General features: G+C 38.1%; 2 protein-coding genes across 3 annotated transcripts in view; one reads left to right on the top strand and one right to left on the bottom strand.

Annotated features, from left to right (window-relative positions):
* The window catches only part of RAG2 (recombination activating 2), a 136,785-nt gene that overhangs the window by 71,120 nt on the left and 41,055 nt on the right, over nt 1-24,610 (top strand). Inside the window, exon 3 of the mRNA XM_031593355.2 lies at nt 19,603-19,776. The gene's annotated coding sequence lies outside the window, so the exon portion shown is untranslated. The remainder of the gene's footprint in view (nt 1-19,602; nt 19,777-24,610) is intronic.
* IFTAP (intraflagellar transport associated protein) overlaps nt 22,599-24,610 on the bottom strand; it is a 39,600-nt gene continuing 37,588 nt past the window's right edge. For both annotated transcript variants that reach the window (XM_031593356.2, XM_090140812.1), the window contains one exon: nt 22,599-22,844. In XM_031593356.2, the coding sequence (XP_031449216.1) occupies nt 22,704-22,844 (141 nt within the window). In that variant the 3' untranslated portion in view covers nt 22,599-22,703. The remainder of the gene's footprint in view (nt 22,845-24,610) is intronic.

Below are 24,610 nucleotides of genomic sequence, written 5' to 3'. Positions count from 1 at the left end.
GGTAAACCAGTGGTGAATTTATCATTTCACAGACACCTCCCTATACAAAAATACGTTGCATTTATTTTTTCTTTACATGTGCGTGTGTATGGGTATGTTACTTTCTCCTTCCAAAGCAGCATATGAGATTCAGTGTGTTGAAATGCCTTCAATTCTTTGCCATAAAAAAGTGACAGGTATCAGAAACCTCTTTAAATATGATTGTCTCTGTTTCACAAGCTCTGCTTCTGTCTGCAGAAAGGATTAAGACATTTCAGCAGTACTGTTCCAGGCTGTGATTACCCAGGAAACTAGAAACAAGACACATTTGCTGTCTAATGTTCACTGCATCTGATCTTTTCAGATTCACTACTTCAGTGCTTGTTGAGTTTTTATGTTTCAATACGTGCCCTTGAGAGTCTTTAAATGAATCTAAAACGTTAATGCAGCTGGGTAGGTAGCAGCTTCTGAAAGTGTATTAATGGCCTTGTATGTACATCTCCATATAAAGTTCTAGCTGACCTAAACAACCCACTTGACTCCCCAGATGTCAGGATAAATGGATACTGCATAAAAGACCAAGCATCTGATACTTCTCTGAGCTGTAACACTCATTTAAAGGCTAAGAAGCCTGGTTGTGTGAGAATCACTCATGCGAGCAAAGTCTAGTCTGGTTTTACTGCAGCCCTCTTTTGCTAAAGTAACGTGAGGTATTTGTCAGCAGATTTGCTTCCTTTTGCCATGTCAGTATAACCAACCATTGGCTGGTGCTCTAAGAGAGATGGAGAAAAAAAGGCAATAAAAACGGGAAATGTCCTTCATAAAATTTCCTTTTTGTGCAGATCCTACTTTATAGAATATTTCAATCTTTTCAATCCCAGAACTATTCAAAATAGTAATGCAATATGGTTCAATTTCTGGCTGTAAGATAAATGTAATGAAAGCAAACTTATGAGCCGAGTAGAAGGAACACAGAGAGTATATCAGAGAGTATTGGAATTCAGGATATGTTTGAACAGAAACAGAAAGGACTGAGGTATACAATTCTCTCTCAAAGATTAATTCTGGGGAAAATGAAGAGAATTCATCTAGTAATAAAATATTTGCCTGAAATGATTTTCCCTTTTCTCAGCAGACAAAATAGACATAATATAGATAAAAGTTCATGAAATAGTTTTCTTCCAGTGTATTTCACTATAGATCCCCAAGAAAAAAACAAATAAACAAAAAAAAAGCAGCTACATCTCAAAGTTCAAATGTGCCAGAAACTGTGGTTTACTACGCAGATCTAGCAGGCAAAGATTCTACAGTGGATGCTGATTCATGCTTGTAATGAACATGGATAAGCATAACGACATCAAAAAATTAACACAATTCATAAAGCTGTATCATTTATTGGTCGGTTAAACAAGGAAAAATCATAGTATATTTAGTGAATGGAAGGTAAAGGAAACTAGTGCTTTTGCTCATTGCTAACCTCTGTGACTGACATCCAGTTTCACAAAACGTGCAAGAAGGAAGCCAGTACAAAAACCAGATAGATCACTGTATAACCAAACTCAGACTGAACCAAACCGAACTTGCTGATGAGAAGTGAATGCCTGATTGAACATTAAAATAAGCTCATAAGCTCTGTCTTATTGCATGGATGCAATTACTGATCTCATACTTATTTGGCTTGTCTGTATGGTAGTAGTTACCTGACCAGGACGGCTCTCTACCCTAAAGCACAGTGTGGTGGCCAACTGGCTAAGTGTGCCAAAGAGAAAAAGAGAAACGCTCATCCACTGAGGCTGAGTATAAGCCACTAGAGTAATTGGAAACCATGCAAGCGAAACAGCAGTTTTGCCAAAGTAGCCCCAGTCTTCCTCAAGATGATCATGTGGTTCCACTGCGGTGCTTTGGAGCGAGACAGGCTGACTGCAGGGGCCATGAACCTTGTTTTGGGTGAGTACTCAAGACAAACCTTCATAAAAAGCACAGCAAACACACTAATGCGGCATGATTAAAACTGATAGGATACACAGTACCCAGTTTGTTTGACAAAATGAAATAAAGAACAGAATATCAATTGACATACATAAATGTAAGATATTGTATGGATTTTACATTCATTAAATACATTTGGCTTAATTCACGTCAAATACATATTAAGCCCAGCGTGAATCAAGAGTAAGTTCTTTGAATGGCCTTATGTATCCTAAATATAAATAATAATCAGAAGAAAGAAAAGAAAGTTATTCCAAGAGGACTTAAAAAGAAATAATGAGGTAAACAGTTCTTGTTAAAGTTAAAAATTCATTGTTCTTCAGTATTTTTCTTTTGAAAATTATCAGTCAGCATGGATTTCATGAGGTTACTGTAGGGAAAAGAAATGAACTAGAAAATCTCTCCAGACTGCTGGATGCAAACAAAGCTTAGTGCTGCTGTCAGTACAGTTTCTCAATTGAGGAGTGAATAATACTTGAAAACTATGATTAGATACAATCATAGTGGCCAGGTATAGACAACAAAAGGCAAGAAAGAATGCATTGTTAAGAAAAAGACAATTAATTTTTTAAAAGCAAGTCAAAAGGTAGTATTCAGAGCATATTTATGAGGGATGTGACTTCTCTTTACCTCTAATATGCACACAAACTTTGAGATACAAAAGGTTAATGGCAGCTGTGAGCACAGGATGAATGTACTCCTTAATTCATGTGTGAGGAGAAAAAAAAAAAGGAGTAAATGACTTACTGAAGAAGTTTCTCCAAATCTTGGGCCCAGAAATGGGCTACTTACCACTAGTCAATGTGACTTTTATTCCTGTTAATCTCCATGAAAGCCAGTTAATTAGCTGCTGTTGTTCCTTTCCAATATCATCTAAGTCCCTAAAGCAAAAGAGTGGAAGGAATGGCTTTTTCCACGTGTATTTTTCTAATGATCATGTTCACCATTTTATAGTCATGCCTACACACTTACATTTAAAAAAAAATGTTTTCCTATTTGCTTTCATCATCAAGTGTATGCTGTAGACATCTAGTTTACCTGAATAAAATAATTAAAAGATCTAGAATGTCTCCTTTCTCTTACCATATTAATACAGAAACCTTCCAGGGAAATTGTGAACAAGCTGGTTAAAATGCAGACCACAGTTATTTTTAGTGAGTGAGAAATAAATAATTAATGTCTCCCCAGATGCATTTGCTAAAAACAGCCAACTTCCATTCCATAATATGCTGCTTTTGTTCTACATAAAAGACCTACCTTTCAGCTTCTTATATGGGAAAATAGTTCTTGTTGGCTACAGTCCTGTTTATCACCAGTTTAAATCAAGAATCAACAAAGGAAGTATTTCTGTTCATTAGTGTTATCTTTATGTTTTATTTTGTTTTGTTTAGTTTTTTTTTAAATCACGTATATGAGAGGTGGTTAATGTTTTGTGATTTCTGGTCTGAATTCCAAACAGAGAGGAGTCAGTCAGACAATACTGTTATATTTGTCCTTGCCTCTAAAGTTAGGGTATGTTTTCAATATATTTGATTTATTCTAGATTAATATGAACTACAAAGATTTCCAGAATAAGGTATTGTGTATTTCAGTGTAGCAAGCAGCATCTGTTCTATCTCACAGAATGGCAGCTACCCCTGCAGACTGCCAACTCCCATAAATTTAATGATGTTGTCTACAAAAAACAGGTTCCTAATGGTTATATATCTATAGACAGAGATTCATGGTGCTAGAAAAACCCGTTCAATCATCTAGTTGGACTTTCTATATATTGAGGTGCTTTTAAATTTTACACTGTAGCCCACAATGCAGGAGCAAGTACATAGTTAGTCATCTTTATCACCTATGGCAATTTGTAATGAGATTCAGAACCCACACTGGCAGGTCCTTCAGGGTGCACAGGAGGGACTGCCACCACCTCCAGGACAGAAGAAGGGCATCAACAGAATGGATGCTTCTTCCTAAACATTTTTCTTCAAGTTCATTTTCTTTCATAACTCTCTTGCTTCGACATAAAGATCTGGGTGTCCAGATTGTGCAGTATTTGGAAAGATATGAAAATATAGAATCAAAAAATCCTTAGAGTTGGAAGAACTTTTAATGATCATCTAGTCCAACTCCCCTGCAATGAACAGGGATATCTACAGCTAGATCAGGTTGCTCAGAGTCTGGCCCAGCCTTGCCTTGAAAGTCTCCAGGGATGGGCTTTCCACCACCTCTCTGAGCAGTCTGTTCCAGTGCCTCATAACGCTCACTGTAAAAGACTTTTTCCTTGTATCCAACCTAAATCTCCCCTGTTTTAGTTTTCAGCCATTTTCCCTTGTCCTGTCACAACAGTCCCTGCTGAAGAGCCTGTCCCCTTTTTTCTTACAACCCTCCTTTAGTTACAGAGAGGCTGCTATCAGGTTACCTCAGAGCCTTCTCTTCTCCAGTCTGAACAGCCCCAGCTCTCTCAGCCTGTCCTCGTAGTAGATGTGTTCCACCCCTTGGATTATTTTTGTGGCCCTCCTCTGGATGTATTCTAACAGGTCCACATCTCTACTGTACTGAGAACTCCTTCTCTGGATCCAGTACTATTACATCCTTGAACAGACTTAGATTTGCTAAACTCAACCTTCAGAGCTTGGATTTTGATTATGAAGCATAACTAGCCCATTCAAATTGCATGACCATCCCTACCAGAGACGAATATCTGTGTATTTGAACTCAGAGATGAGCTATTAATTCACAGAGGTTCTTACATTAAATACATATGCTATTTAAAACATACTGTCACCACAATGCCTTTTTCTTTCTACTCTGCATTCATTTCCCCCTTTCATTAATCTTGCTTTCCAGATAGTTGGTTAAGTTAATGTATTTGCACTTGGTTCATGCATTAATCTCTGCAAACTATGTGACATTTTACATACTGCATACCTTGTCATAAATTATTACTTCATAATATGTATCACTCTATATTTTTAACTACTGTAAAAGGTAAAGAAATGCATCAGCTACCGATGACTCACAAAATAACGTTGACAGAAGGAAGCCATTCGCAAATAGAGAAATAATGAAGATTTCTTTCCAATCTAATGAGCATTAGTGAAAATATTTTAAAGTTCAGCAAGTAGTTTGAGTTTTAATATACAAGTTTACTAGCACAACTCCTAAAGCTGGCCACGAATTCTAAAAAGGATAAGAAAATGTCACTGTGCTATGAGATAAGGAGTCATTTAATCTTCTCTGTCTTATTCCATCTTCCATTCAATTTTCTTTTATTAACACAAGAACAACAGGTTTCTGTAGGTCTTGAAGTATTCTTATTTATTTCCCATTGCTGAAGTTCAGCTCTGCAGTGAAAAACCGACTAGCTGGGGGTTCACACAGTGCCTGTCATTCCTTTCAGCTGGCTGCCGTGATACGGAACAAAAAGAGGAGCTCTTAATATATGCAGTAGGAAGATTAGATTGCCATCATCAGCTCTTCACACACAAGGCATGGTGCTCCAGTCCCTCGTTACAAATTACCCTGGTATCACTGATCGTCCCTCTGGGATCTCACGGTTTGTCTTACTTGGGAAGATAAATTTCCCAGACTAGCTGCATTCCAGTAATATATAAATAAATCAACAAAAGCCTTTTTCCTATTGCTTTGATTAATTTGACACCCTTTAATCATCAAGCAAATGGAAAATTATATTCTTCCTCATAATCTTTTATCCAGACACAAAGTGTCAGTGTTAAAAAGCAAGAGTTGCAAACTAAAATATAAAGCCTTTGAGACACGAACACAAGCCTTTTCTCTCATGATGGCTGCAATGAGATGTGAAATACTCGTGTTAGGGACATGATGGTCAAGTGACTACCCTGCTGTGTGTCTCCTTGTGCATTACTATCTGAAGGTTGCTGTGCTGTTTCTTATTTTGGAGAATTCCTACCAAAAAAGTGTTTTTGAATGAATTGAACCACAGAAATCTGCAGCTTGTGGGCTCAAAGGCAGTCATGTGGTTTCAAAGCAAATTATAAATTTTTGTTAAGAGTGGGTGACTTCCCCTAAATTAACAACTCGCTGTTTTAATTGCTAATTTTTAACAGTGGCACTGTCAGCTTGGATCTTAAGAAAAAACTCTCCTCAGGGAGAGTGATAATGCGTTGGAACAGGCTACCCAGGGAGGTGGTGGACTCACTGTTACTGGATATTTTCAGGAAATATGGAGATGTGGTACTGAAGGACATGGTCAGTGGGCATGGTGGTAATGGTCAATGGTTGGACTAAATGATATCTTAGTGATCTTTTCCAACCTTAATGATTCTATGATTCCGTGAAAATCCCACTCACATCATCAGGTAGTAAAAGAATGGAATATGAGACATTCTGCTCTATAATTTCAGGTGCAAGTTCTGTGATATGCTGTATATTTCATGTCTTTCTTTTTTTAACAACACCAAGATACACCTACCTATCCAGACAGATGTAGCTAGACAGATGTACCACAGAACAGAATACTCAAACAGAACAGTACTTGAGCAGTGAAGTGTTAGTCCAAAAACACAAGTATAAGTCAGTCCTTCCTGGAGATGCTCCAACTTCCTTAATGAATTGTCCGTTTGGTGTCTTCCTGCATTCTCTCTGATAAGTTGATCTGATACACTAAGTGTGGGATAAATTTGACTTGCCCTTGCTTCTCACCAGTATTGATGCAGTGACTTTACATATGCTTGTTTCCATGAAGGAATGTCTGTCCTCAGGAAAGATGTATTTCCTCCTTTTCTTAGTAGAACTTTGGGAAAAAAATTGAAACTTTTTTTTATTCTGTGGATTCTCCCACATACATTTCTTTTTATCACAGAAGTCAATTACATCAGTTAATCATAAAGATTCTGGCAGCATTATGTGATGTATGTGTGGAGCAATATATAAATGTCAAATCTGGTTGCTGCAGGCTAGAAAGGAAATGATGTTTATGAATTATGCTTTAGGAACTGAAAAGGCCAGAATATTTCTAGGCTGGAGCTTACTAGCAACTTAAGTGCCCTTATCCCTGAAAGTCAGGCAACACATAAGCTGAAATCAGAGTTGTGACATTTGCAATTATATTCAGACAAATACATGCACCTTCAGGGATAACATTTAAAGAAAAACTTAGACAATAGCCTTTTCTCTCCCTCTGTCTTTCAAATCTTTGGAACAGCAGAAGTCCTCTATTGCAGAAGTACCACCAAACCATTAATAAACAAAACAAACAGATATACAATTTTATTGTATCATGGAAGAATAATTTACTTTTTTCCTTGTTGTTGTCCATGTTGCTTGCTAAGGGAAACTACATTTTAAAGGCTGAGAACAGAAGGTTGAACTTGAAGCTGGGTATATTTTTACTACACTGACATTGTTTGTGTCCTCTTTCCACTCTTCTTTCTGGAAATCTGATGAGTTCCCATGAGGAATAGTTATTGGCAAATCCCTCATGTGAATTTCCTTTCACCTCTATTACTGAATTTCATCTAATTCATGTTCATCCTATTCTCGAGGGAAACCAGTGCCTCCTGACTGGTGTTCTGGCCCTTTTCTGTACTGAAAGCACTTCCCAGTGCTGTCACCAGTAAATTTTATTAGGAGGCACATCCTTTTTGTGTCACAGATATTAACAAAAGAAGAAATGGGATCATCATGCAGTGGGAAAGGAGTATGGAGGGAAATTCAAAACCACACTATAGCCCACAAACTAAAACCCAGCCTTGGTTTTCAGTACTAGCAACAATGTTGAACTTGTGGGCAAAAGCTTGGTTGCTAATGGAGCTGAGGATCTTACAAGTAAAATAACTTCCAGCGAAAAAGTGATGCCCCAGTGATCTCAGTAAAGGGAATAATATGCAGTTCATCCCATACCTGCAAGAAACCCAATAGATTGTATCACAAGCTGAGCAATAAGGATTTCTAATAAATTTTCCATTTGGAAAATATTGTATGTTTGGGAAAATAAAGATAATAGACTTATGGAAGGGAGGCAAATTAATGCAGACTGCTGCTGGTCTACATCTCTGACCTCAATAAAGTATTTCAACAGTAAGAAAAAGTGGAAGGAAAACTCAGGTATTTTCTTTAGTATGAACTGGTTTTCAAGATGATAGATTAATATGACTGGACAAAACATCTGTCACAGAACAGCATGGAAAATGCTGGAATATATTTTTAAGCATCTTGCAGGAGCTCTCTTCTACTGGTGCAGATGCCCAGAACCCCCAAAGCAAGCAGCTTCCGCTGATAGGTACTAAAGCATGAAATGGAACCGACCCAAAGACAATGCAGCCTCAAATGGCGTTTGCTACAAAACAGATTGCCTGCTGATTGCAGGGCAGTAGAGAAGAATAAACAGAAAGATAATCAGGACAGCAGAGTCATTCTCTGCCTTGGCCATTTTCTATGCCTGTGTCACTTCAGATGAGGGGAAACTGCTTTTAGTAGTGAAGCAGGATGGGCAATTGCATTTCCACAGTCCTGTGTGATCTATGAGTGTTGTATTCTGTCCACATTTGCACAGATGAATGGGGAATCTGGCCCTTTGCCACTACAAGAGCTTGTATTACATCTGAAACCCACCCAATATATCATTTCTACTTACTTAATGAAACAGGACTTTTAATTCAGCAGCTGTATGTGAAGTTCACATATTTTCTTTGTGTTGTTCCCAAGAAGGAGAAAATATATGATGTACCATGGATTTTGTTGTTTGTTTTCACCAAACCTTGACCACATAAAATAGGAAAGCAAAGGTACATGAGCTGTGAACTAGCAATGAGCAATGAACATAGCAGTCTTTGTAACTTTCTAGCCTTCAGTCAGTATTCTACAGCATCTGCCTTTACTATCTATAGCTACTGTATTTCTCTTCGGTATCTTTCCCTTGCTGAAATATTTCTGCTGCTCAGTGGAAGTAAATCTGCACACTGAGGGGACTTGGTACCTCAGCTATGAAAATGACATTCATATTGTCCTTTAAAAAAGATTGGTAGAAGGTGGTGCTACTAATACAAGATGCCAAAAGCATGGTTTTTTATCTTAATAGATAAGACACTAACTGATAAATGTTTCCCTTTTTTAGCACTTGAGACTAGAAAATTATTATTTTACTCATATGCAATGGGAGAAAACAGCCAAAAGCCAACAGGTTTTTTTTTAAGGAGTGTGTTTTGTAATGAATCTTCTTTTTCAATTACAACTGCTTAGCTTAGTTGTTTCTCTGTACTGCACAGATGACAATTTTTACAAAAGGGGTTTATCATTTTCTTGCTAATAGTGTTTGAGTTTGCTTCTCATCAGTTCAAGCTCAGATTTAAAATAAAAGCAGAAAGCAGTGGGAAAACAAATAACTCAGACAAATAAGGTTGTGCATTTCCTTGCCTTCAGACTGTATACACTCACATGGAATCTCATCCCGATTGTTAATCTTCAGCAACACAGCCTGTATACCAATGGGTACCAAAAATCACACAAAGTCATACAATCACATATCAGACGCAGAGTAAGTGGGGGCTTGGCAGTCCCTGAGTAGAGAGGAACAAAAGCAAAAGAACAGTGGCTGTGGAAGCTAGTTATCATTTTTCGGAGGCAGGGAAGATGGCAGGTGGGTGATGAGATTCAAGGATTTTCTAGCATAGATCTGCATTAGAGAGACATTCATAGCTGTGGCCACTTCTTCCCCCCTTCTCTTGTGGAAAATCACTAACTCTAGAAATAATGATCGTGATGTAGGTTATGTTATGCACCTAAAAGGAAATTGTATGGCTCTTATCCTTCCTTCTTGAATCCATTTTGAAGGCTTTGGTCCTGGTTGTTATACTCAGGGAAAGGAAGGTCCTACCTAGATACCAAACTCTTGGTTAGCAGCTGTAGGCAAATTTCCATTCAGCTTTTTTCTACTATGATTTAAACTATACCTCTTGTGAATAAATAAAGACATGAAATTACAGGGCTCTTGATCTTCATCCTAGAAATGGACAACTGAGAAAGGACTTCAGACTTTGAAACAAAGACTTTATCAACGCCACTGCTGTTACTGATCAGTTATTTCAATATATTTTTGTGCTTTCTAGCCAGCTTTTAGTTACAGCAATCTTAGCGGGGATTTGACCCAAATTCTTGTTTAAAAAATCCTAATATTCCTAATATTTCTTTATTTTATCTTAATATTCTATTTCTATTTAAGTTTTTCTCTTTTTTGATTATCTGGATATGTGTTGCGCATGGAGATCAACCCACACCCACCAATTTGAAACATGAATCTCAGCTGTTGGTTTAGTGTGGCTCACTTGAAGTGCTTGTTCTAATTCTTCGGGTTTTGTTTACATTCATGGCTAGTGGACTGGGAGCATTTCCAGGACAGCATGATTATTTGCTAACTGAAGAAACCAGTATTTTCCTTCCTGCAGGATAAGAGAGTGTTTTAAACCCTCACAACTTTCCTCTTTCTCTGGGCCTCTCTGCCTTGACAAGGGAGGGAGGCTTCAGCATGTGCTGTGAGGATGCCTCCTGGGTGTGTTGCTCATATCACTAGATCTAGATTTGAGTCCAGGATCCCAGAGATAAGGGCAACTGGAACAAGCTGGTAGGGACTGATAACATGTCTAGGCCTGTAAGAGGCTGGAAATTGAAAGAAAATACTCATTCCTTTTGTGCTGGTGAACTGGAAATCAGCTGAACCATAACAGAAGCACAGGAAAGGGTATATCTATCAATGCATGGAGCTCAACATAGGCAGATGAAAAATAAGGGAAGCCCCTGGCTTGTGAAGGGAACCACTAGAATTGCAACAGCAACATCAAAAGCAGGACAAATGCAGATGATGACATTTCAGAGACTTGAAGTGCTCTAAAGTCAGCATTGCCTTTATAGTGCAAGTCTTCTCCTGCTCATGTCTGCCTCTGAGGGGCCCTCCTGTCAGGTTGGAAGGAACAACCGGGCCACAGGTCAGCAGGGCCACAAGTCAACAGACCCATAGATGCACTGTAATGGGACTGTGTTGATAGCAAGGAGCCCCACAGTGCCTGCAGGCATACATGGCTTCTGAGCCCCAAAACTGCCTGGGACATGCTCAAAACCCAGCCTTCTTGCTCTTTGCAGCACCCCCATTTCTCTGCAGCCAGCCAGGTTGATGTTTAGGCTAGAGATCTTTTTGAAATCAGGAGTTCGTGGTTAGCATATTTGAATAGTAAAGCTTGCTTCTGGGAGGGAGAAACCTTGCATTGTCGTGATGACACAGTTTCTGATTTCTGTGTGTGTGATGGGTGGAGTTGTTTTATTATCTGAAGCGTTCCTCTCGGGAAGGTACAGTTGATTTTATGGAATGAAACTAATTAGTCATATATTTTTCCTATACCAGCTACATTATTGCTGCAAAATTCAAATTGTTTCAGTGCTTAGGATGCATGAAAATAACACGTGAAGTAAAAAGAAAAATAATATATTTTTTTCCTTTACTTTATTCTCTGTTTTAATAAAAAATACAATCAGTGCTATCACGTCCAAGTATAATATTCCCTGGGTAAAGCACCACTCCACTGCACCGAGCTATTTATTGCCTGTAAATGACCGCCGGCTGTGCCAGGCTGCACGACAACAGCACAGGGGTGGTGCAACACTGCCACCATGTGCTTTGCAGCGAGAAGGGCTCTGTTGTCGGTACTGTTCCACCTACCCACGTTGTTTTGGAGACATAAGAATAAAAGAAGAGTAAGGAAGTAATTTCTCCCTAAGAAAATACTTGTTTTATTTGGGATTTAGGTACTGGAAAACAGCGGCCAGACCATCTGGAGCTGTTAGGTGATGCTCAGCAAGCCCCATAGCAATTTTCTAACCCAGATTCCCAAACTGACATATGCATTTGCTCTCACTCTTCCAATCTTTGTTCATGAGAAAAGCAGTGTTTAGTTACTCCCTTTTTTTTTCTGCCTGTGTCAGCTTTCCCTTAAACCCTGCACACATCTGCTAGTCTCTAAGGAGAGTCCATCAGCCAGCTGCACACTTGGGATTGTGTTAGTGCTCTGTTATACTCATGGGGTACTGCCTGAGTTATGAATTAATGGGCCCGGGCATAAGTGGAAAATTCAAGCACTGAAATAGATCAATTCTTTTTTCTTTTTAATAAAAATTCTGTGTATAATATTTTTGCTGAGATCACAAGGCATCATATTTATTAGAGTAATCCAAAGGAGGTGACATTCCAGTTATGGTGGGACTGGTGGAACACATCTGGTTGTTTTTACACTTCAGTGAAGTTCTCAGTCTTTGACCCACCCTTCCATCTTTCAGAGATCTTAGTTAACTGTGATGTTGATCCCAGCACCAGTAGAGGTCCCAAAACATCTACCTTTGCAGAAGAAGACTGCATTTTTTCTCTTGAGATGAGGAAGCTGAGCTTTAAAAATAGAACTTGAATGTGATCAAAATTCAGTAGTATGAATGCATGTTTTTTTTTTTTTTTGTATCTTTTAACTCAGAAAAACTAAGGAAGTATATAAATGCATGGCACTTGTGATGACAGGAAATAAATAATGAAAAACAAGAACAATTATTTTTGCATAATTCCTTTTGATGGAACTTTAGAGAGCTACATTGGCCCAATCATGCTACAGATGGAAAGAGCAAATATGCATTCATACAAACAGGGAGAAAAATAAATACAATTGTTTTCTCAAACCCATTCACTGACTGCACTCAGTCATTCAAGCACGACCACACAGTGGAGGTCATGGGTGGTAGAGCAGGACCAGTGGGCAGTCAGCAGCCTGCTAGGACCTGGGAAGGGGCAGGCACAACATTAGCCATGAGTGGATCTGAAACCTGTCCTCAAGGAAGTGAATCATTAATGAAGTAAGTGGTGCAAATCACATCTTCCTACCTGCTGCCAGGGAACGTCATGCTGCTATTCCGTTTGCTAGCTTTGCCATGCTAGACAATACTAAGTATTTTTACTGGTGCACAAGCCTAGGGAGTGCATCTGACCACTCTCTTTGCATACTGATGTTTGCCAGCCCAATTCTGTCACAGTTCAAAATGTTAGTTATTAAATCCAAGATCTTTAATTAAATTAAATCTCTAAATAATGCAGAACTCGCTAGCTCAGAACATACCAGTCCTGTGGTACAGCACGCACAGCCACAATTCATCAAGTCTAAAATTCATTTCCAGCACATATTCACTCTCACATTGCTGCAAAAAAGCTTCCTCTCCCATCCTGAATCACTCTCAAGCCATAGTAACTAGTTTTCTTTTATAAACAGATCCTTCACCAGTTGGCACTTCTCTGAGAAATCAGAAAGAACAGAGAATGCAGCGAGAGCACTGCTCCTCACTTGTACAGTTTTTTATTTTTCATTACTTGTGACCTTGGGATATTAGAAAAATGTGTGATGATCTATTATCTGAGTTCAGACCTCTGTGAGTGAATTCATAAAATAGATTCTCCGGTAGTGAACTCTTTCCTTTATTATCCACCTGTTGGATATTTGCTTGTGCATTTCCACATTCCAGCAGACCCCAGTACAAAATCAGCTGTGCAGACCACTGACAGACCCACCAGGGAACGCACACTGACCCACTTGTAGTAGTTCAGCATTACAACAAAATGACCATTATCAGAGTCAAATCAAGATATTTCTTAATATTAATTTTATTTCAAAAATATAATGTAGCAACATTAATGACAAAGGAACATATTACTTATAAAAATTGCTTCTCATTGTATTTTGAACACTTGAATTAATAGTATCATTTTAAAATCTTATTCTCAGCAAACACAACAAATACAATTATTTTTGGCTAAGAGCTTGAGATAAACATTGATTCTAAGAAGAAGGTCATGTATTCAGTGCTGCTACAAGTTCCCTATCAATAGCTCATAGTTAAACAGCAGTTTGAGGACCACCTATCAGTACAAGAAACAGAATCACTTTCGCTTCTCATTTCAGTCTAGGACCAGCAGAAATTAGATGTGAAGCCTGAATATCCCCAAGCAGGGGCTGTGTTAGGGCTCAGGTGCCTGGTTCAGCCCTCACTGTGGGTACAAGAAACTGAAATGCAGCTCAAATTTCTCCAAAATTTTGACCAGAGGAAACATTTCAGACTCTTCACTGAAATTGGCTTTTTGTTTACTCCATTTAGCTTCTCATATATATGAATGGCCCTAATAGCTTCTATGTCACATGCTCTGCAATGAACAGATAATGGCGTCAACCCAGCAAGAGCATGACTCACTAAGCAAGCAATATCCATTTCCAACAGGGCAAAAATATCAGTGGAGACCCACTTAATCGTTCCATGATACAATTTAGCACTGCTATAGCATGTATTAAATTAATTAAAAGGCTTTCCTTCCCGTCAAAGGTATAATCAAGGCAGTTTGCTTCCAAACATAATCAAGAAACTATGCAAGAAAAGCTTAGCAATATGAGCTATTTTTTCATGTGGAAAGTTAATTGATTTTCTATCATTTTTCCCTTCTGGGATTCAAATGAAGCTTTACAAAAGTTGTTGTCCTCTTATGTGTAATTGGTCCACTTGAACTTTAGAAGGTTACTTGAAACTAGGGCAGCAAAGTACTTTCTTTTTTACCCCACTTTGTAAGAGATTGTATCAACTATCATTCATAGGGGAAAAAAAAAAAAAAAAAAAAAAGACTGGAGGCCACAGAAAACTCCAAAGTGCTTTAAAACAATTAACATTTAAGACAGAGAAACTTCACTGTGAAGTAGCAATCAGTTTCCTCTCTTAATATTGTGATGTCTTCAAGAAACAGATTTTTGTTTTCCCGGTGCTTGGCCCTAGAAGTAGAATTCTGTCTGGAAAATAAAGGTTAGGGAAGGTAAATTGAACAGCAAAACTGAACACTCAGTTAAACCAACAAGAATTAAATGGTCTAGGCATTGATAGTCTGCTCTAGCCATCCCTTTGGATGCTTAGAAGCATGTTTTGGTAGGGAAAATAAATAAAAAACAATCAATCAGCTCTGGGTAAGCTGCAATTCACTGGAAATGTCCCAGGGAACCTGCAATGCTATATAAGAGAACAACTACTTGAGGCCACAGGAAGAGTCCCTGTGTTGGGCGTTGGTTGACAGAGCTGCAATGGGACAAATCGAGAGAAATTTATAGTGACCAAAAGACAGAATATTTTGGAGTTCATTGAACTGAGTTTTGGTCCAAATTATTTCAACCAGTAGCACCTCCCTGATTTGGGTATCAAATAAATCACAAAAATATGGGAAATGCAAACTTAAGTCAATATATACCCATTCAAATTGACAAGAGGCCAACTAAAGGCATTTCAATGGCCTCTTCAGCTCTTGGCAAGAAGGTTCCCCACTCCTGCTGAGAAATATGGCAATGCTATATCCTGTTCTCTATGTATTATGTGATATTGATTGCAATATAGTATAGCAGTTAAGATTTATAAGGGCAAGAAGAATAAAGAGTAGAAAAAGCATGCTCTGCGAATATTAAGTTGATGGCATTTTTGGATTCCAGAAAAAGCTTAGCCTTGTATATTCCAAAATAAGATCAAGAGTGATGTCATTTACTTAGGCAGAGAGCTTAAAGCTGAGCCACAATGTCATGAGTTAGAGCTACATGCAGATACAGGTTTTCTCAAAACACTAAAGTGGTTCTGATCCAAAATTCTGCTTCAAGTTTGCTTCTAAATTACGCTTTTTTAAAAGCAGGGGAGGAAAGCCAATTCTGTTATCTTACTGTGCAATTTTAATGTAACTAAGTTGTTCAGAAAAGCAAAATATTTGAATAATATATCTTTTCTCATTTGTGCAAATGCTGGCAGTGACGCTTTATGAATTGACTGTCCAGCCTGTGTACAAATCAAGAGCTTGTAGAGATGCTCTGGAACTCAAACAGTCAGACTGAACCTGCATCAATACATCGAAGCAGTCTTTTTCAATTATAAGAACTGAAATACCAAGTCTTAACAAGTAAAACTGAAATCCGAAGTCTTAACAAGTAAAATTCTTTCAGACACCAGCCATTCATTCTCATGTATACCAAGCCTTAGAGGGAAAATATTAATCAAATCCAGTTTCTGTCTGATGCAGAATATTGTTACTATAGCATATTCTCCAATATTTTTTTCAGACGTTTTTTAATTGCCCTTAGCAAATGAGCTCCACCAACTTCAGAATTACTTCCAGAATTTAGTAGACACCAATTTCAGCAATCCTCCTAAACCTAACATCATTTCATTTTATTTCATTCTTAATTTCATCACTTCTGTTCAGAGCACTCCAAGGTATTTTTTTCCAATATTATCTTTGAAGGATGACTTTGACCTGTTGGTTCTGGGGCAGCAAGTGAAAAGTATCAAAAGGACAAAATGAAATTTTGAGAATTATAGGAGAATAAGCACTACCAGATAAACATTTATTCAAACATTTGTGATCAGGTCTTAATACTTTCAACTGGGAAATGCCCTCAGCTGCAAGCACCTTGTAAAATACAGCCTGAGTGATACTATTACTCTTGGAATAATAACCATCTGAATTTGGATGGCTGATTCACCAATAAATCTGGGTTTGGTTGATTGAGAAAGAGTGTTATTCAGCCAACTCTTTTGATAACCAGGATTCTCATACTAATATTGCAAAAGAATGAAAAGCAAGACATGAAATGTCACATTCACAGGCAATATTTGGCTGTTCAGACAACCTCTCTTCCCATCAGCTCTCTTCTCCCTGCTTTCAGCAGGAAGATATCCACTGAGCCATTATTTTTCTTTTTACAGTTTATGTTATTAATGTTCATGCATGGCAAATAAATCTGCAGAATTCAAGAAGTGTTTTACAACCCCAAACAAAGAGCCTTAAACAGATCACAGTTCTGCTGCAGAAAATGCTACTCAGCTTGTGCTAGCTGTCAATATTTTTGACAGTCTGGATTTTGAAATATGTTAGTTAACAGAATCCTTGGTGGGCAGAGGAACTGACTTGCAGGCAACTGACTTAAACAAAGGCAATTTGGAATTAAATTTTCATTCAGTAAGCTGGCTGACCATTATTTGTATTTTACTGATTGTTTGTTTTTGAAAGCTTTGCAAATGCTAAGATGGTGCATGAAATGCTAACGGTGCTTTGATGTTTCCTGGCCTAAGCACCAGCCTTCCATCTTTTTTACAGTGAAATTTTATCCAACAGGAAAGTAGCTCATTGGATTAATGCAGTATCTTGTCAAGTGTAGGGAAGCCAGTTGTAAATCTCGTAGAGGAATGACAAAATAAAAAATAAGGAAGAGAGGATGAAAAAAAGTATTTCAACATTTCTCCCTCAAAGAACAAATGTACAAAATTCAGCAAATCCAGTCAGCAGTGTTAACACTTCCAAGTAATTGGCAGAATTTGTCCTCTAGCTAAGTTATTCTGAGGAGCATTAGCAACATAATAAATTGAAGCCTCTTTCTAAGAATTATGCATATCGTAATGCATATTACAAGGCTTTATACAAATGCACAGAAAAGCAGATGGATTCAAGAAAGCTTATTGACAGTGAGGTTTACTTGGTGCAAGTACACACCTGCACTCCAGAAACAGTGCTGCCCAAATACTCAACCACAGCAGCCACAAAAGAACGAATTCTGTAGTAACACATGACATAATGAGGCTAAAGCCTTAATTTATGGTGTTAGAACTGCCACAAAATACACTGAAGAATCCCACACATTTTTTAATCTCATTTTAATTGCTCAAGAGATAGCTGTTGTAAATCCACATGAATTACCAAATGACTACACTCATTTCTCAATTGTGCATTGAAAGGTTCTCAAGAATTTTATCAAGCCAACAAAATATTTTAGTATATATAGTTCACTCTCCTGAAAAATATCTTTTTCCATTTAATTCTACTCTTTAGAATACTATTATCTCCCTGTACAATGCAGTAATTCTAATTGTGTTCTCAAGTTCTTTTCATACAGGCAGGTCCCCAACTGCTTTGGGGTTTTTGTTTGTAGTCCAAACAGATGCTAAATGGTTGCTTGAGGAGTGTTTGGTTAGAGATTTTTAAAGTAAAGTATCTACTTGCTCAAAGCTTGGGGATATTCAGATCAGGGAGGGCTTTGAATATATAGAGAGAGTTACTACAGTCTGGAATTCAGAGTGAAGTTAGATTTAGGGAGTTTGTTCAGATCTATCTTTGCTTATTATTTTGAAGCATGTTTATGTGGATAGATGTTCTGAACTAGACACCACAGAGCACATAAAATTATAGATTGTTAATCAGGGGAATTTTATTATCTGTCCTCTTTGGAAGTGCTATAAATGAGACAAATATTTCTGCATTTTCATAAGGCATTAAAATTGATTTCCATTTTAACTGTTGGGCACTGCAATTGCAAATAAACTAGCCTGTCTATACAAATGACGGTGCTTTCTAATACTTGCTTTTCTTCTTGCAAACTTCTCATAAACAAGCAGTAAAATGATCTCCATTCTAACTCCGTGGCTTTTCACGGCTTGTACACCTGCACCACTGGCTTACAGTACCTTGCCAGCAAAAAACAATGCATCACTTCCAACTGCCAGCAGTCACAAACTCAGTGTTCTCACCTTTCAAAAAGCCCTTAATCCTCAGGCTTTCGAGGTGAACTTAATCAGTACCATTTCAACCAAGAGAAAACTGTCGGCTCTGTTTTCCCAGGGGAATAGGCAAACATAGCACCTGGGAGCACCCAGGAGTGTGGGGAGGACCTGTCCCTCCCAGCATGGTCCAGGACACATGCAGCACCTCAGACCCACCTGCACCAACTGACACCTTGCCACAAGAAAGCACACCGCAGTGGGAATGCCCTGAGCTAGTGTAAGCACTCAGCTCTGCGGTGCAGGGAACTGGAGGCCAGTGAGATCCCTTACTGGGGGTTTCCTCAGTTTATACTGGGGGTGGCCTGAGAGAGCCCCACCTGAGCTGCAGCCTGCAAAGGAGGACTGTGAGACATCTCAGCACAGCCACAGCAAGCAAACAGGGCTAACGAACTCCTGCCTCAGCCTTCCCAGTCACTGCCTTCCTATTTCCCAAAGTAGTGCTTACACTCCTGAGTAAAACCAAGGGTAGGGAAGAACAGGATACAAATCAGCCTGCTATCCAAGTACCCCGTTGATACCGTGTGGCCACTGAACCACATCATGACATGCATGAAGTCGCTGAATAATTAGGAAATTGAAGTTAGTGTTCTCCTACAGATGGAGAGAATCCTCCCTTATAACAAAGTACATGTTTTCACAAAGGAGAGCAGACCATTTTAAAACAAGTTTGAAATAAAGCTAAGTCCATTTCTACCCCTCACCAAGATACAGAGGGAAAAAATTTCAAAGTGGCAATGCTTAGTAGTTACATATATAATCAAGTTTCACTATTTGACCATGACTTGAAAATGTATCTGATATTTTTATCAAAGCAATAACAATGTTCTAAGCACACACCGCTAGAGAAATGCCACAATGACTTGTTTAAAATTAGTAACCAAACAATTAAAAATGTTTTTTACATTTAGTTTGCATTGCCTCTGCATTTGAATATTTTCTCATAAAGATAATGGGCTTTATATATTGCCTTGCATTGAGTAGAGTTAAATCAGCAATTGATTTGGTTTTGTATTCTTTCAGCTAAGAAAGCTGTAAATACCAGGATCCTGCCTGCTGCATGAACACAAATGGCCTCAGTGGAACCCTGCCAGTTTACAGCAGCAGAAAATCAAGGCCAGAGGATCAAAGAGTCTTTTCCATAAGAGCAGGGATTTGTTTCCATGTCACCTTCTTCAAAAGGTTCTGAATTATCTGGTGAGTACTCTCCATACTGAAATTATTTTCTTTCAGTGGCACTGTGTGTATGTACAAGTGTATATAATGATACCTTTGTGCATTAACAGAAATATATTTAGAACCATAATGATGTCTGAATCAGATAGATCTGTCTGCATCTCTTTTCACTTCCTCAATTTTTATCTTATGCTTTCAAAGCCATTATCTCATCAAATAATTACTTTTCCCTTTACACCCACAAGAAGCAATTCAGAGCATTAATATCTAAGCTTGGAGCATTACCATCGGAGGAAACAACCCTTCAGAATTCTGACCCAGTGAAAGTAGTACTAACTTCTCATAAAACTCAGAGTTCCTCCTCATGACTCAGGATCTACCAAGACTGAAGTAAGAAACAGTCTTTCTAGTAACACCGCAATAAGCAAAAAGTTCACAGCTGATCAGGCCACTGACTGAGATAGGTGCATATTTCTGCTGCATCTCAGACATCAATGAAGTCATGAATACAGAGGGATTAGAAAGTTCCATCACACAGCCTTTATTTCCTATGAGTTCACCCAACATAAGAGATTCTACATTTCAAAACCTTTCATTGAGTTAGAAAGCCAGACCCACTCCCCACTGCAATCATCACAAAGCTCACTCCAAGAAGCACACATTTTCCTTTTCCATATGTGAGTTTTACCCTTAATGCTTTTGGAAAATTGGAAAAGTGTTTAGAAAAACCGTAAACAGGAAAGGAGGATGTACATTACCATGCTAAAAACCTAAAACTAATAAAGAGGAAAAATACATATTATTCAGATTCCAAAACATCGCAGAAATATAGATACAAATCCAGGTAACTAACTCCATGTATATGTATAAAATTTAAAATGCAAATCAAGTACGTTCTTTAAAATAATGATTTGGTAATGGAGAAAAGGAAAATAGGTCTTCTCTGTGAAGGATAGTCAGTTAAAAGTTACAAGCCCAAAACAACCATCAATATGTCCAATAAAGCCAATATATAATGCTTGGAAAAGGTAGCCTACATTGACTAATCTCCACTGTGGTGGAGATTATCATATCTATCTCTGCTAACAAAGAGCAAAAAAGAGCAAAAAGTAATGTAAATTTAAGTAAATTATCCTAATTTCCCTGCTTAGGATGAATGTTACCACAGTTCCCATTTTGTTGGGTATTCTGCAGCAAAGTGTTTCTTTATATCTAATGGAACCATATAATGAGTATACTGAATGACACTTATCGAGCTTAATAGGTACTCTGAACATTTGGTAAGAGAATCATCTGCCTTTGAGAGGAGGAACTGAATGGCTGAATGTATCCCTCATGTACAGAAAAAGATTGTTAATGAAATGAATAGGAAATGCACTTAGTTTCCAGAGCTGATTTGGCCTGAAGATCATTATGAACCCCTAGATAAGTCATCACTGACTATAGTGACAATAGGACTCCAATGCAGCTTATCTATAGTTTTTGTACTTCACACCTTTCTCGAAATATATATAGAGAGTGCCAAATTCATCATCAATTAGTCATTTTGTGAACTCACAAAAGCCCATCTTTAAGGTTGATTCTTTGTTTTCACAATAACAAACTGTACAGAGCTTTCTTAAACTAAAGATTTTTTACTGTATATTTGCAGTAAGTACCTACATTAAGGAAGTTGCATTCGCTGATTCTCTGTTGATGCCCTCAAAGGCTGACCTTGCTATCTTTGTAGGGCAGCTTTCTATTTCCTCCTCCTGGTTTCACTCTTGGAGCTCTTCCAGAATTTATTTCTCATTCATCCCATTCTTTGTTCTTAGAAATTTCTGACAAAGGAGCAAAACAGTCTTGTACTCTATCAATCTCCAGGGCTTGCTGAATTTCAGTGATGCTGAGTATAAGCCATAAGCTGGTACCCAAAATCATCTCAAAAAAAAATAAATAAATAAAAATCTGACAGCCTCTCAATGCCAATTTCTTTAATGGATTAGATCACTATGTTTCTTTCTGTCTGGGTGGATTTTTGTAGCACTGGAAGTTTAACTGTCAGTAGTTACACAACAGCAATTTTGATCAACTCTTTCAAAAGAGTTTACAGTAACCTGGCATATTTATGTCTCAAAAGAACTAAAGCAACTCAGAAGAAAGAAAAATATACCCCCAAATTTATTCACTGGTATAACTCCACATCTTTAAATCACAGTGACAGAGAAAGAGTCTATAGACCAACATGTCAGCTGCAAAAAGTTCCTTCAGCTTTACATTACAGAAAGAAATAAGCAAAGACAGTTTTAGGACTAGCTTTAGGCTAGCCAGTACCAAATATAAGTGAGAGTAGCCATGCCTGCTATTCTGAATCACACCAGCTTGCTTATGTTTCATGGAGCAATTATTCCAGCATGCCTAGAGGCTATGTGGGCTTTACTCCAGTCAGGGATTTTACTTTATTATTTTTTTATTTAACAAATGGGAATTTGTGGCTGTCGTTTGAGACATCTTCCAACTGCTTCATATGACATCAAAAACAACAAACAAGCTGAGCAAAAGTGAGGCCACTGATCTATGCCAAACTCCCTTTGGATTTAGGGACTGACAGAGACTTTCTTAGCCAACCTGAATGCCTAAGCAAATCAATGCACAAGATATAAAAAGATGGTAAACATTCTTCACTGCTGAAGAGCCGCTATACAAGTGGCTTTGAGCAAGCACTCCCTTCATATTCTGTGTTTTCATTCAGTCTAAGACTAGGAGGCGTAGAGAAAGCCAACCTCAGGCTCCAAGGCACCTTGATGGAACAAAGAAAATCCTGAGGATATCATTTACTGTCCACACAGATAAAAAGCACTTAGTAAGGGTACAAGAAGTAAGATTTATTCTCTAAAATGCTATTTCACAGCACTGCACAGAATGCCATTCAGAGTGCATCTGATTCAGTCTTCAGCTCCTGCTGGACTTTACATCTCTCCCCTTTTCTTCTCTTCAGACAATTCTAACATGGGCATCAGCTCAGCTTCAGAGAACTTAGAGGTCAGTGCCACATTGTCATAATCAAATTCTTCATCAAGTAAGAATGGTTGAACATCATCTCCCAATAGCTGTAATGAACAAAAACAGACACATAAATGATATCATTGCAAGTAATGATAAGGAAGCTCAAAATATAAACTTCTAATTAATATTTAATTAAACTATTTTTCTGACTCCAGCACTCTCAGCTGATTAAGCTGTTTTTAAGTAAAAGAATAAATTCAATTATTCAATTTGACCTAATTTAAGCCATTTAATGTGCCCCATTTGTACTGTTCTGTATCTGAATGAATATCATTAGCTAATTTTGCTTGAGGCAAGGAATCTGAAAACCTTTGCACACATCTATTACAATTCTGCCGCTTGTAGAGACAGAGATGTGGGGATATGGGCAAGTTATGTACAGCCATGTTAAATTTCAAAGACAGATTCCATACCCTTAAAATTTGGGCTAGTATCACACAACACCTCAGTGCACATTCATCTGATGCTAATATAAAATGATGCCCAGGACACAGTTTCAGCAAAGAAAAGGCCTGGAATATGCAAAATGACACAATCAATGTTCATACTCTAATAATTTTCACCATCTCAGACATATGCAATTGGTTGGTTTGGATTTCTTGTATGATGAACATAGAGCCTTACTGCACTTGCCAATATTTTCTCCGTTGACATATTGTTCAGCATTTCTGTATTGCTTCTCATTGAAATACCTTAGAATAAACTCTCTGCCTATAAAATAAAATAATGAAAACAAATAACTACAGCAGGCTGCATGCTGAAAAGGAACTGCAGGGAGCCACAGCACAAAAGGTTTATAGTAACCAGTTACATAAAATGAATTCTAGAAGTACGCAGGAGACACATCCTCACTGCCCAAACTGTACAGGAATATTCCTTATCCTTTTAGAAATTAATATAGAATATCTAGAAATTTCAACCATGACAGATAACTTATCTCCTCAAGGGCTCTGTGTTTAAAGTCTTATGTACTTCAGTAACAAATCAGCAAAACATTTAAACACTTGTTTTTAAACACTTGATGAATCCCCTCTGAAGCTAGTAACCACTTATGTACACAGTAATAAGTAATGGTTCCTATTTATAGACTTAGAAACTACAACAGCTACAAAAAGCACAATAACACTATTTGATAGAGCAAATACTCAGCTACAAAACAACGTTTCAACATAGTCACCACCATTAGCTGTGCATTTTTGCCAGTAATAAACAAGAACCTGCGCACTGAGCTCAAAATCTGTACCAGCAGAGGTAACCCACTGTCAGTGTCCCCAGTGCTGAACACCACCCGCTGCCTCACTGTGCTCACTGTTTGGTCTCCACAAGTGTTCAGCAAGTATCAGAGAATGTCAGTGAGTGCCACTTTCCCTGCATGGAGAAATTCACTGACACACTTTTGCTTCATATGCATTTCCATGTCAGACACCATTTTATGAGACTGCCCTTCTGCTGCCATCTGTCACATGGCAAAAACACGTGGTGGGATGTTGTGGGATATTGGTGGGAAGGTTCAGTCTCTACTGCCATCCCACCACCAGCCGTCTCTAATTTCTTGTGCCAACATAATAAAGTAGGAGGCGTTACTTTCAGACCAGCCCATGTATTTGAAGTTAAGAATAGTCTTACTTGTTTTGCTGAATGCAAGAAAGAACATTCAGCATCTTATGGTCACCACTCAATTTAGAAGACACAGTATCACACACATTTCTGTTAATGTTCTGTCAGAAGCTGCAGTGACATAATTCATACCATTTAATAAACCATAGTAGTACTAGGATTCCTCTCCAGTGGCAGGGCACCCAACAGACAT

The sequence above is a fragment of the Phasianus colchicus genome, chromosome 5 (assembly GCF_987193195.1).
Source record: "Phasianus colchicus chromosome 5, bPhaCol1.hap1.1, whole genome shotgun sequence".
In the NCBI taxonomy this organism is placed as follows: Eukaryota; Metazoa; Chordata; class Aves; order Galliformes; family Phasianidae; genus Phasianus; species Phasianus colchicus.
This window is presented reverse-complemented; position numbering and strand designations above follow the sequence as displayed.